Genomic DNA, 13440 nt, shown 5'->3' with positions numbered 1-13440 from the left:
GTTTTTTCCTCAGCCAGCTTAATACCAATCAACAGACCAAATTCTTTCAAGGCAGAGTCTGCTAGCACAGTGTTTATTTTTATTTCACAGATTTGTTTCTCCATATGTTCCCTTAGTAGTATTCTCCCTTTCCATCACCTTAAACCTAGTGTGTCTGTTTTTTAAAGATATTGATCTTTGTTATTACAGTAAGACCAGATGGTCTGTGACTCTTCGTAAGGTATTTCCTCCTCCTCCTCTCCCTTTGATTCAAGAGGGATCCAAGAAAATAATTTATCAGGTTTCTCCCAGGTTGTAAGAAGTCTGATAAAATTGCTAAGCATCATAAACCAACCCTCAAGGAGAACTCCTGGTGGAGTCCTGCTAGCAGATAGAGAAAGCAATGGTTGGAGGTCCGACAGGAGCGAGCTCAGCTTCCCAGGTACCTGGGGGTGCACGACCCTGCCGAGTGATGCCGCTCCAAATAACATGCAAACACTTGTCTGAGCAGCAGGTGGTGCAAGCACCATCCCACATGCACAACTGCAATGTTAATGACCTGTGAAAGCAGATCTCCTGAAGTATAGATGTTTGGGTGGAAACCAAGAGAAGGCTATGTTTAGAGAGAGAAATGCTTTTTCTGTGAAGTTTGTCCTTCCCCTGCCCATTTAAAAATAGGCCTATCCAGCTACGTACGTTGCCGAGGACAAGACTAGGCAGCAGAGTGCTAACATTCAGTGCTAAGAGTCGCAGTTATAAAAGTAGGAGCCTCGTTACTTCTGTAGACTGACACAGAATTAACCAGAACTGCAGAGGAGGATATCATCAAGAAGGATATGATTCTATTTACTGTTGGATAAAGGGCAATAACGAAGTGTGAATGCTAACAAATGGTCAGCTGGCAGAAATCTTTTGTCATCAATTATCAGTTTCAGCCACCCATTTCCAAGCAGATGTTCAAATCACATCTCATTTTTACATCTGCTACAACGCAGCCTCAGCAGCATTTAGTTTCTTATAGGAAGCTGCAAATAAATTTATCTATTCAGATTGAATATCCTCTAGAAACTAGAATGAGAGGAAAAACAACCAGAATCACGGGTTATCTCCCAACCCACTCGAGATGGCTAGATGTGAAAAGTTTACTCTGAATACAAAAGGATTTCTTCCAACTAGTCAGTGTTCAAAGATTGCACATGTGGTAGCCAGTGCAACACACTCACCCAACACGGATATAAGAAAATTGTATTTACAGAGAACCTGCAAGTGCAAGATGCCATGCAGGTAAGTGAAAAAATAAAGCCTCTGCTGTAGCCAGCCTGTAATTCACCCAGACAACATACGAGCAAGCAGCAAGAGACAGGACACAAGGAAGAGCAGACAGATCATGTAGAAGAGGAGACAGCAAAGTCAAACACTACCATAAGACAAATGCCAGGAGATTTGCAATACAAAACAGAGCTAAAGATTCGTAGCAGCAATATATTAGTTACTGCTTCCCAAAGGGAATTCCCTTGCTGGCTCTGAAACCTGCTAATTTTCCTTTAGGAATTTCTTGGGATCATTCTGCATCTCCTACGCAAATGATACACAAGACACTGCTGCAGATCCAGGTGCACAGAAGTTACCATACAGGGTCAAAGTCAGCCCACTGAGAAGGTTTTTCTGTGACAACCGGGAAAGCCCACGCTGTCTGTCGGGCTGAATTCCAAGCCTACAGCTATTTGGAATAAGAGAGGTTTGCACTAATAAGAAAATCAAATTGTGTGCATCACAGACAGCATTCTTCCCCAGCAAGACAGATCTCTATTTCACTTACCAGCCTTGTTCATTTGGAGCTCCTGCCTGATTTTCTGTGACTCAGAACATACGTCTTGCATTTTTAATTTGAAAGGAAGAGAAAACAGGCCCTTTTAGCTTTCCTTGCATAGTCCCCTCTGCATTACTTATGCTGTATTCATACACTGGAAAGCAGCCCTGTGGCTATGCAGCTGCTCGTGCTGCCCAGATAAGTGCAGGCTCCCGCAATGAGCCACAAAACTGTCAGTTTCTTGTAACTCTCAAGAAATGACAATTATCGCACCCATGAACACTCAGAATAACCACAGTGGCAGGCCATCTCTGGAAGCTACCAGAACACTCTTTGCCCTTCAGAACATCCCAGTTCTACCCATCAATCCATCAGATACTGCTCTTCAGCTGATATCCATACCTGCTCTTTACAGACACCTTCCTTTAAACCTCCATAGTGGATAGCTCTTGGATGACACCGTTGAGAAAGGCAATGTGTAGAAGGTGTCAGTAGTAAACCCAAATCACAGCACTTAAGCTCAATATTCCCTGAGTCCAGGTTCATAGTTGTGGACTGACAAGAACAAGTTACCTCCCAACACAACAAGCCAGAGCTCAGCTCTGCTCTTCCCACGTAACATGCACCTGTTTTGGGAGCACCCCCGATTTGCTGCAGCAAGCCCCCTGTATAATGTTTCCAGGTATCCCAAACCATCAAACTCACCTGAACCAGTCCTGGAACAAGACTGATTGCTGCGTGGGAACTCTGTGCACGGTAGTGCTAGCAAGTGTAGCAGGTGCTTTTTATTTCCCTCCGAAAAACAAGTACATTCAAAACATCAAAGAATACAAGTTCAGCAAGCCAGGCCTCCTGCTAGGGTATCTGTCCTCCACTCTGCCCTGCCCACCAGTACAGCCTGACCCCATCCCAGCCGGGCGTTACCTGGTGTAGGAGCTACCGATTTCTTCATACGGACGTGCACACTCTGGATACAAGTGTTTCTTTTGCTCAAGCTCCGCTTCCGAAATGCATGTCCGTTGATTCAGTCTTTAAAATAAAAGACAGCATTAATTTTTTTAGACCATTTGTCAAATGAGGTTACAGAAGACAGAGGGGACAAAGTGTTCTACAGAACTAGTACGGACATGAACTTCTTGTAGCACTATTCTATGATTGCAAAAATAAAAGTATTTATTCGAATAAAGCTGCAAAAATAACATACTGAGAGCAAAGCAGGACAGTGTCAGCTGAGTGAACCAGCAAGTCCCCGTCCTGATTAACAAGCCAGAAACCTGCAGTGAGCCCTCAAAAGCAGCAGATTTTTCACGTTACTCAAGACCACACTGGTAACGCACAGAACATCTGAGTGCAGCAGATCTGCAGCAGCCACAAGGAAGAACCATCGAACCGACAACTCCAGGCCCAGGAGCACCGGAGAGCAGAAGACAACCACCCCTGCGCAGCACCCGGAGCTGCTCTGCTGCTGCCATCTGCCGGAAACCACTCCAGAAGGAGAGCAGCCACCAAGCCAAGCCAGCACAAACATCTCCTCTTCTGCCCTGCAGACCACCGCCCAGGACTGCCTTAGCAACCTTCTTTCCCATTTGGACCAGCCCTATATTCCTCCCCCTCTTACAGGGTAAAATACTGAGTACTCTTCCCACTATTTCAGTGCACCTTAAGAAAAAAATAAAGAGAAAACCAGCAGCACACAACCAACCAAACCGGTTTGGGAAACTGCTGGGACATTTTTCAGAGTGCAAAGGCATTTAGAGGCTCCGAAGAAATTACCTTTCCTCCTCCTGCGGCACAGGAATAACTTTGCCAGGCTTCTTCCCACTGGTTGTCTCTTCCTGCCCAATCTGGCCTACAGCTGTATCACTTAACTAGAAAGATAAGGAAAAAGGGGATTAACACCTAATAGAAAGTCATTCCACGTAAGTATTGCTTATACAGTTATATAAAAATCACACCTTCCTCCACTTGAAAAACCTTCCCTTACTGTGTAAAAATGCACTCTTGTGCGCGTATGGACACTACTACAAGTACAAATCAAAAGGAATGGAATTAAAAACATTTTAGTTACAAGAATTAAGATGTGTGTTTACTTTAATGCTGTTTGATAGCTGTTCAACTTCTGAAGATTCCTGCCCCCCGTCATCCTCTGGAGAGTCTAATTTCCTTGGAAAACAGCTCTTTGTTGCTTTGGAAAGTTCTTGGTTTCTGGACGCAGAAGATGGCGTGGGACACCTCGGCAACACAGGTGCTGAACTCTCATCAGCTGTACTCTGGCCACAGGCAAGGTCAGAAGGGGGCACGGGTCTTTCCACATGGTCATCACAGAAGTTAGAGACATCTCTGCTTGCAAAGGGAGTCTTTCCCAGGCAATCCACACCCAGGCTTTGCTGGCCATTAGCCATCAGCCCCTCCAAGGATTCTTCGAGAACACAGCTACTAGCAGTTTTATCATACTCTAGGCAATCATTTATGATTGCTTCTGAAGCTTCTCTTTCGGTTTCTTCCAAACAATTGTCCTCCAGAGGCTGATCTACGTAGTCAGCATCAATTGGGCTAAGACTCAGAAGCTCCTGAATGTCAAGGTCAAACAACATGCGAGTTACTTGGGCTGACTGCAGATGGTTCTCATCCAAACTGGCACTTTCATTCGAACAGCTAGGATAACATTCAGAACCGACTGAAGAACACTCTCTGGACAGAGGTACATTTGGTTTCTCTGCGAGCTCTGAGGCTACGTTTGCCTCTTCGCTGATGACTGATGCCCCAGTGCAGCTGCTGCTCTCATCCTTTTCACTCTCTCCATTTACATTTTGGCTCAGAGCGCTTTTTCTAGTTAGGTACCACTCAGATTCCATGCAATCATCTGCCAAGATTTCCTGGATCTCTTCCTCAGTGTAATTGAAAGGAGAATTCCCTTCTTCACTGTCTGACAGTTCCAACAAGGAGTCATCTGGCTCGCTATCATCAAAACATCTGGTTGTATCTAGAGAAATGGCTACATCATCGTATTTTGATGCAGAAGAACTGGCAACAAGGTCGTCATGGCCAGCATCATCCAGAAAATGAGAGGATCCTTGAAAGCTGGCAGAATCTGGGGAACAAAGCAGCAGTTTCTCTGATGGATCTGGAGTGCTACAGTGATGACTCAACACACAAGCTTTCTTAACTGACTGTAGGGCCTGAACCTGCTCCACAGAATCCAACAGCCTTTTGGCCCTGGGAACTGGATTACGAACAGTAGGTTTAAATTCATGAAAAAGATGAAGCCCAAAGGCCTGAGGGGAATGGTCATCCATGTTGCTGTCGGTTCCTGTATCCAAGTGACCCTGTGCCTTCTGCTTACAGCTCTAGAAGCCTGTTCTGAAGTTCATCTGATCCTGGTGCCCTTTGATCAGCCCTTTCAGAAAAGAAATCAGCAGGAGTCAGCTCCAACCTGCTAGCAAAAGACAACATCTTAAATAAAAAAAAACTCAGCGGTTTTCCAAAGATGCAGTAATATATCAGGGAAGGCAAAAACACTAGCTCAGGCACAACAATTTTAACTCCCCGGTCCCCGTGACCTCTACTCCTGACCATTTTAGGTCTTAACAACATGTAATAACAACCAGTCCCTCATTCCGTGAGTGTTCTCACAGACGAGGTTGTTTGGCTTTATCAAGCAGGACTAATACAAGCCCAAATCATCAACGCAGTCTGTACCTTCTCCTCCAAAGCTGCTGTAAATCAGTCATTCTAACACCAGATACCAGTATTCACAAATTACTTCTTTATGACCTTACATTTAAAGTACAGCGCACACTTTAGGTATTAAATAAAGCCTCGCAGACCCTCCCACTGTCCCAACCTCCACCTCTGACCTTCAAAGACACTAAACAAAACGTCTTTTTCAGGTTAGGAAAAACTGAGCAACGGAAGAGTAACTGTCAGGGAGCTAAAAGGACATTCAGCAGCATATTAGTCACTAACACACTCATACAAAATGCGTATTATAATGAAAGATCAGAAGATAAAGAATCTTCCTGTAAAATTCCATAGTTAAAAAGTATTCACAAACAAAACCTGTTTTCCTTTTAGTGAGGACTCACACGAACATGAATCTTTTGACTTGAAAGCCCTGCATTTGACTCTCACCCAGCAGGAGAATCTGGACTAAGGAAAGGTATTTCTTGTCCTCTTTGACAACAGATTTAAAGGAATACCTTTTGTCTTTGCATTGGTTTGACTACTTACTGCTTTCAAAAAGGGGGGGGGTTACCTACTCCAGGAATAAAACCGAGGCAGTTCTGCTGCTTCCTCTTGTCATTCTGTCCAAATAATAAAAATCAGCACTTTCAGAATAATGCTGTAACCACACTGAAGAAAGAAAATACCTTGGGAATTACCTATGTACATACAAAACCTACACAAGAACATATGGAGTCATGGGCAGTCCTCACTAGATAGTACTTGCCTGGAGTTCTGCAATTTAGCTACAACTGCTCAAGTGCTTCAAAGAGAAACAAAAGGCAAATAAAAACAAATTAAATGTGGATTTACTCCTACAGAGTGTAGCAGTCTGATAATCTAGCTCCTAACCAATAAGGACTTGAAAGAGAATGAAACATTTTAAGCCTTTTTTCTGGAACTGGCTTACAAAAAGTACCTTTGGAGATGTTTACATACTCAGCTTGCAGACAAGGAAACGGTTTCTTTACTGCTGTGACCTTCCCAATTCACCTAATTGCAACCTACACTGGGTCTGTACTTTCCGCTCTACATCAACTGATTCTGGAAGCAGAACTCAGGTAACTATGCGACGGATTATGCACGAGCGAGCCGAGACAGAGCCTCCTGCCATTCCGCACAGAAGTGTGTTGAATTCAGGGGCTGTTCAAGGATTTACACTGGGGTAAATGCTCCGAAACAGTTTAAATGGCTCTTAAACTGATGTAAGACAAGGCTGCCTGCTGCCACCCTCTCACCCTGTCCCTCATTCCAGCACCGGTGCTTGTCTGGTCAGACCACGCTGGAGCCAGCTCACCCCCAACTGCAAAAGCACCACCCGTGGATGGGCCATTCTCCTAGGGGCTGCCAAAGGAAGGCTCTTTGGAAAGGTACACACGCTTTATGTGGGTTTCTAGCACAGCTTCAGTAAATAACGAGATCAAAAGACAAAGCTATTGAGAAACATAGCTCTGCCAAGGCTCACGGACTGGCTGCCTTGCCCGCTCCACTCCCCGCAGCCAGACACAGATCTCGCAAGCCCGCAGCGCTGCGCTGCTCTGGGATCTGCTCCCTGAATAGAGAACGAGGAGCAGCGGGCACCTGCTAGAGAAAACAATCACGGGCCACAGGGTAACAGCCCCTTCAGCCCCATGATTTGCCAACCACGTAAGATATATGCTCTGAAAAAGCAAAATCTCGAGACGTGGGGATCCTGCCCCCATCTCACCCGGGAGCACAAAGGCAGACCCCAGCGCTTCACCTCCGCAGCTCCCTGACCTCGCCCACTCTCAGTCACGGATCTACTCGGACCCGCTACGGGCCTGCCCCTGCCTCAGCCTCCCCCTTTTAGCTCCCCATCCCCCGGGTACCGCCCCGGGCCGCCCAACCTACGCCCCAACAGCGCTGCGCGGGGCCCAGGCCGCCCCGAGGGAGGGGCCCGGCCCGCCCCCGGCTCCTCCTCCCGGCCAGGTCCGGCCCGCCCAGGCGCCGGGTGTTCCCCCGAGCCCCGACCCGGAAAGAGGAGTAAAAAAAAAACCCAATTAAATAAACAAAAAGCTACAATAAGACAAAGGAACCGCCGGGGCCCGGGCCGGGCCTGGCGGCGGAACAGGCCCGATGCGCTCACCCGCCGCCATCTTAACGGCGCGGGCGGGTCGGCCCCCTCCCAACCCCCGCGCGAGGCACCGCCTCATTGGCGGAGCGCGGCCCCGCCCCTACGTCCAGCGTGCCCCGCCCTCTCCTCATCGGCAGCTCGGCGCTCGGGCGGCGGAAGTGACGTCCAGGCGCGGCAGGCGAGCGCCGAGCGGAGCTGATGCAACCCAGGGAAGGTTGGTGGGGCTGGGCCGGGGGAACCGGGGCGGCCTCGGGACCGGGCAGGGCCTCGGGGGGCCGCCGGGGGGCTGGTGTCTGCGGTAACGCTGTCTCGTTCCCTGCAGCCGCCGCCATGGAGCCCGCTCCCGGCCCGCAGGAGAAGTATCACCTCATCACCCGGAACCTGCAGGTACTGGGCGGGGGGATCGGGGTCGGGGCAGGCCGAGGCGGGGGAATCGGGGCAGGGACAGGCCGGGGGGCGCCGATCAGGGCCGGGGCAGGCCCTGGGTGTAGCGGAGGGGTCCCGGATCAGCCTCTGGACCCGGCAGGAGCCCCGGGGACATGCCGCATGCAGGGCGGGCCGGAGCCTGGGCACGGCTCGGGGCTCGGCTGTTCAGTGGGACGTTGTCCTGCCCACGTCCTCCCTCAGCCGCCCCAGCGTGTTCCCGGGGAGGCTCAGCCGTGCCGGGTGTGTGTCTTGGCCCTCCACAGGAGGTGCTGGGGGAGGATAAGCTCATGGCCATCCTGAAGGAGCGAGAATTGAAGATCTACTGGGGGACCGCCACCACGGGCAAGCCGCACGTGGCCTACTTCGTGCCCATGTCCAAGATCGCAGACTTCCTGAAGGCAGGGTGCGAGGTAGGTGGCCAGGCTGGGAGCTCAGACCCTGCGGGACTTTGTCACCACTGGGTGGTGGGGGAACGTGCAGTTCCCCTGAGTTCAGTCAGACCAGTGGCACTGACTCTGTCCCCCTCCGTACTAGGTGACGATACTCTTTGCTGACCTCCATGCTTACCTAGACAACATGAAGGCCCCCTGGGAGCTATTGGAGTTGCGCACCCGCTATTACGAGAACGTGATCAAAGCCATGCTGGAGAGCATCGGGGTGCCTCTGGAAAAGCTGAAGTTTGTCCGGGGCACTGACTACCAGCTCAGCAAGTGAGTCCAGGGGTGCCTGGTTCTCTCGGGAAGGAAGAGCCCGACCTGGGGCTCTGCTGTTCCTGAGCTTGCCTCGTTCCTGAACCTGCTCCCAGGCACTGTCATTCAGGGAACAAAGTGAAGGTTTTGGCTCCTCATGATGTGGCCAGAACCAGCGTTTGCCTGAAGCAGCTCTAAAAGATGTCCCCCTCGCCGGTGCTAACAGTGCTGTCCCTTCCTGCAGGGAGTACACGCTGGACGTGTATCGCCTCTCGTCCGTGGTGACGCAGCACGACGCGAAGAAGGCGGGAGCAGAGGTGGTGAAGCAGGTGGAGCACCCCTTGCTGAGCGGTTTGCTCTACCCGGGCCTGCAGGTGCGTGGCGAGGCAGGTCGGCAGAGCCAGGGAGGTGCTGGGCGAAGCCAGGACTGCAGGGACGCGTGAGGCTGAATGCCAAGGTCGTTATTCTCCACCCCAATATTACACCTGGCAGCAGCGCAAAGCATAACCCGAGCACGAAGCTGCCTTTAACAGCGACTCCAGCCAGCTGCAGGACAGCAGGCACTCGGGAGAGCTCCCGTCCGTCCCAGGGCGGGAGTGCCCTGGCAGAGGCTGGGCAGATCCTGGGGAACGGGCGGGAGCTCCAAAGGCTGAGCACGGCTGGAGTGTGGAGTCTTGGGCCCAGTCTCACGGCTGTGTGTGTGTCTCTCCGCAGGCCCTGGATGAGGAGTACCTCAAGGTCGACGCACAGTTTGGAGGAGTTGATCAGAGGAAGATCTTCACCTTTGCAGAGAAGGTGAGGAATGGGGGTTGTCTGAGCCTCCTGCGATGCTGATGCCTGGCTCGGGGCTCGAACACTCGCTAATCCATTGGGAGAAGTGGCTGTGCCCTTTGCAGCTCCTGCTGTTGCTCTTGTGGGCTGCAGGGCTCTGGTGTGCTGCCGCGCATCCCTGGCTGTGGCCGTCCGCGCCTTGTGAACTCGCAATAGCTTTCTGGGTCCTCTTATTCTGGGTCCCCAAGTTATCTGGAGCCAGGAGCAAACAGGGATTGTGAGTTAAAGGTGATCTTCAGAAGAGGATTATCCGTGACTTGCCTCCTTGCTTTTTCCTAGTACCTTCCTTCCCTGGGCTATGCCAAGCGCGTCCATTTGATGAACCCGATGGTTCCCGGTCTGACAGGCAGCAAAATGAGCTCGTCAGAAGAGGTTGGTCCCTGAACGGGGGCTGTGGTCAGGGGTTCTGCGGAGGGACGGGTTAATGGCTGGGGACAGAGGTGCTGCACCCCAAGAGAAGGTGACTTCTCTCTGCGCACACTGCGGTCTAAGAAGAAGCAGCAGCAGCTCCAGCACGAGTTGTCTCTTTTGGGCAAGAGCTTTCGTAAAGGGCTGCGGAAATCTCTTCCTCCAGGATTCAAAGATTGACCTTCTGGACCGCAAGGAGGATGTGAAGAAGAAGTTGAAGAAGGCTTTTTGCGAGCCAGGGAATGTGGAGAACAATGGCGTCCTCTCCTTCATCAAGCACGTCCTCTTTCCCCTCAAGTCAGGTGAGGGGCTCCCCATGCTCGGGCACTGGGGCTAGTCTTTCCCGTGGGTGAGAGGAGGGGACGGGAGCGTGTCCCCCCTGAAGCAGGCTGCCCCTGAGTGCCCCCTCCCCAGCCCCTGCTGCGGTCCCCCTCGGCTCTTGGGCTAAGTGAGACTGGCTGAGCAGGGAGCGAGTCTCCGCTTGGGTTAATCTGAGCCTTAAAATCTGCGTGTTGCAGAGTTTGTGGTTCTGCGAGAAGAAAAATGGGGAGGAAACAAAACCTACACAGCCTATGAGGCCCTGGAGAAGGACTTTGCTGAGCAGGTGAGTGCTGGGAGGGACTGAACCCTCTCCCTGTCCCTGAGGCTCCTGCGAGCGCTGTGGGAGGGCTCTGAGCAGCGGTGGCAGATGGAAATCCGCACCGGGGGCAAGTGTGGAGCAGAGCGTGGCCAGTGGCTGTAGGGTGGCTGGGTGCTGCCAGGCAGGAGAGCCTGAAGGTGAGAGGATGGGTGAAGGCTGCGGAGGCACCAGTGCCCTGGTGCAGGACAGGACCACGTCAGCCACATCCTGGGACAGAGCAGCAGTTTAACTGTTTTCGGCTGTTCCCAGCTGAGGCTGCAAGCGAAAGTGTCCAGAAGAGGGGTTCTGTTGTCCGAGGGGGAATCAGTCCAAGTGCTGGGGTTCATCTCCCCGCCCCGTGTGGTCTCCAGTTCCTACCTCTCTGGACTCAGATCAGTGACGCAAATTCTGCTGCTCCCCGTGCCCTCGAGGAAACCACGCAGGAACCCGTCTGTTTGTCGCGATACAGGTCGTGCATCCCGGAGACTTGAAGAACTCGGTAGAAGTGGCCCTGAACAAACTCCTTGACCCCATCAGAGAGAAATTCAACAGCCCGGAATTGAAGAAGCTGACCAACGCAGCCTATCCCAACCCGTCCAAAGCCAGTAAGGAGGTGCTGGGAGCTCGGGGAAGTGGGGTGGTGGCAATGCCGGGCTGGGTTGGAGAGAGTCCCTCCAGGGGCTGAGGTTAGAGAGAAGTTCTGAATCTTCAGTCTCAGGAGCAGCCCTGGAGAGCATTAGGAAGGGTGAGGAAAGGCCAGCGCCAGGGGTGCTTGCCTGCCCCAGAGGGGACAGATGCCAGCATGCTTCTCTGGTGCTTGGGAGGCCCGCAAAGCGGAGCAGGGACCATGCTTTGTGGTACAGAGACAAGCAGGGAATTCAGCGGGCCCCAGGGCCAGCATTTGGGGGTCACTGTGTGCTCCCCAGGGCTTGGCCAGCTCTCTGGGTTTACGCTGAGTGGTGCGACTGTTCCCTTTGCACTGCAGAGCCTGCAGAGAAGGGCACCAAGAACTCAGAGCCGGAGAACGTGGTCCCATCCCGGCTGGACATTCGCGTTGGCAAAGTGATCAGTGTGGAAAAGGTACCGGCACAACGGGAAGAGGGGAGTAACCTTCCCACGTGGTGACATGGGCACTCCGTGTGTGGGGGGAGTCTGCCCCCTTCTTCTCTGCCACCCCAGTTCCCTCCCCTGCTCCTCACCTTGCTTCTGCTTGGCAGCACCCGGACGCCGACAGCCTGTACGTGGAGAAGATCGATGTGGGCGAGCCTGAGCCCCGCACTGTGGTCAGCGGCCTGGTGCAGTTCGTCCCCAAGGAGCAGCTGCAGGACAGGCTGGTGGTGCTGCTTTGCAACCTCAAGCCCCAAAAGATGAGGGGTGTGGAGTCGCAGGGCATGGTGCTGTGTGCCTCCAGGTGAGGGAGGGGGGCATCGGGGCCGTACCCTTCCAGGGGTGCAGTCCAGACCCCCTTCTCCTGCCCCAGAGCCCGGCGGTGCTGAGGGGTGGGTGGGTGCCTCCTCGGGGTGACTCTGCTTCCTCCATGCCCCTCCGCAGTGTGGGGGAGCCGCGGCAGGTGGAGCCCCTGGACCCGCCGGCCGGGTGCTGCGCCGGGGAGCGCGTCTACGTGGAGGGCTACGAGGGCGGGGAGCCCGACGACGAGCTCAAGCCGAAGAAGAAGGTCTTTGAGAAGCTGCAGGTGAGGGGCTGCGTCGGGGGGCTGGGCCACAGCCTGGAGTAGCTGGGGCTCCAGGCGTCAAGTGGGGCAGTGCTTGGGGCCACGTAGATGCCACTGTCCCCACCTCTGGGTGACCCCAAATTAGCTATTTGCTGCTCACTGCTCGTGTTTGCTACTGTCAGCAAAGCCGTGGAGGAGACAAACCTCCCCACGGGCCCAGCAAGGCGCTGCTGCCCCGCTGGCAGCCCAGGCCTGACCCTGCCTCCCCTGCTCTGCTCCCCAGGCCGACTTCCGCGTCTCCGAGGACTGCGTCGCCCAGTGGAAGCAGAGAAACTTCCTGACCAAGCTGGGGAGAGTCTCCTGTAAAAGCCTGAAGGGAGGGAGCATCAGCTAACAAGCACCAGAGCCACGGCTCGCGCCTCCTGCCTGGCCCACTCCACCACCTCAGCCAGGCTCTCCTCCCCGGTCTCTGCCATCTCCTCCCCAGTGCCCCGAGCCGGGGGCTCAGCCCTGCGGGACCTGGGGGCTCTGGGACTGAATTTGCAGCCTCCCACCTGGAGAGCGGCCTCCGCCATCCCCCTCGCCCTGGGCCTGCTCAGCCAGCGTCCGTGCCTCGGCCGTGGGCCAGCTCTGGGGACTGGCGGTGGCACCGCACCTAAGGGACCTGTGTGACTTTTGCCCTTGGCCTCAGGCTCTACGCTGGGGCCATCGGCTCACTCCCAGTTGTGCCACAGACTGGACGCTCTGCCCGCTGGTCCCGACTGGGACAGCATGTGTGGGTGCAGAAAGGGAAGGCTGCTTGCTCAAACCTGTGTTGCTGCTAACAGAGCTGGGGGCAGCTGCCTGGCAGCCAGGGCGGCCCCGTCCCCTGCTCTGCCTGGGCCCCCCCTGCTCCGCGCTCAGCCCGCCCGGGGGCTGCGGCCGCTGCTGGTGCTGCTCTTCGGCCAGGAGCCCAGGCAGCACCGCCGGGTCTGTCCTGAGCCCGTGGGGGGACGTGGGCCTTAAACACTGACTTGGGAACCACCTGTCTGTCGTAAAACCCAAATAAAATGTCAAGCTGACTGCACCCGCGCGTGCCTGTCTGTCCGGGGAGAGGTGGCCGAGCTGGCAGCCAGCCCTGCTCCTGTGGTTTAGCGCTGCCCGAGCCCTCTGCCCACCCGTGCCAGGAGCTAGCCCGCTCGGGGTCTG

At 53.7% G+C, this 13440-nt stretch overlaps 2 protein-coding genes across 15 annotated transcripts in view; one reads left to right on the top strand and one right to left on the bottom strand.

Moving 5' to 3' along the window:
- The window catches only part of S100PBP (S100P binding protein), a 28481-nt gene extending 20821 nt beyond the window's left edge, over positions 1 to 7660 (bottom strand). For 2 of the 14 annotated variants that reach the window (XM_075173285.1, XM_075173282.1), the window contains exons 1-4: positions 5875 to 7350; positions 3880 to 5222; positions 3563 to 3657; positions 2714 to 2818 (exon numbers count right to left, since the gene is read on the bottom strand). In XM_075173285.1, coding sequence (XP_075029386.1) covers positions 2714 to 2818; positions 3563 to 3657; positions 3880 to 5085 — 1406 coding nt within the window. In that variant the 5' untranslated portion in view covers positions 5086 to 5222; positions 5875 to 7350. Of the gene's footprint in view, positions 1 to 2713; positions 2819 to 3562; positions 3658 to 3879; positions 5223 to 5874; positions 7351 to 7384 lie in introns of those variants that run through there. The other 12 variants (XR_012677188.1, XR_012677191.1, XR_012677185.1 and 9 more) reach the window with 12 other exon arrangements.
- Positions 7661 to 7746: 86 nt separating this feature from the next.
- Positions 7747 to 13318, top strand: YARS1 (tyrosyl-tRNA synthetase 1). Its single transcript, XM_075173280.1, has 14 exons — positions 7747 to 7821; positions 7930 to 7994; positions 8297 to 8443; positions 8568 to 8743; positions 8967 to 9096; positions 9437 to 9517; positions 9833 to 9925; positions 10128 to 10263; positions 10480 to 10565; positions 11050 to 11185; positions 11566 to 11660; positions 11798 to 11991; positions 12132 to 12273; positions 12536 to 13318. The coding sequence occupies exons 1-14, from the start codon at positions 7806 to 7808 to the stop codon at positions 12644 to 12646; spliced, it is 1608 nt and encodes a 535-aa protein (XP_075029381.1). The 5' UTR covers positions 7747 to 7805; the 3' UTR covers positions 12647 to 13318.
- Positions 13319 to 13440: the final 122 nt, after the last annotated feature.

The sequence above is a fragment of the Calonectris borealis genome, chromosome 25 (genome assembly GCF_964195595.1).
Source record: "Calonectris borealis chromosome 25, bCalBor7.hap1.2, whole genome shotgun sequence".
Lineage (NCBI taxonomy): Eukaryota > Metazoa > Chordata > Aves > Procellariiformes > Procellariidae > Calonectris > Calonectris borealis.
Note: the sequence above shows the minus strand (reverse complement) of the source record. Positions and strands in the feature narration are given on the sequence as shown.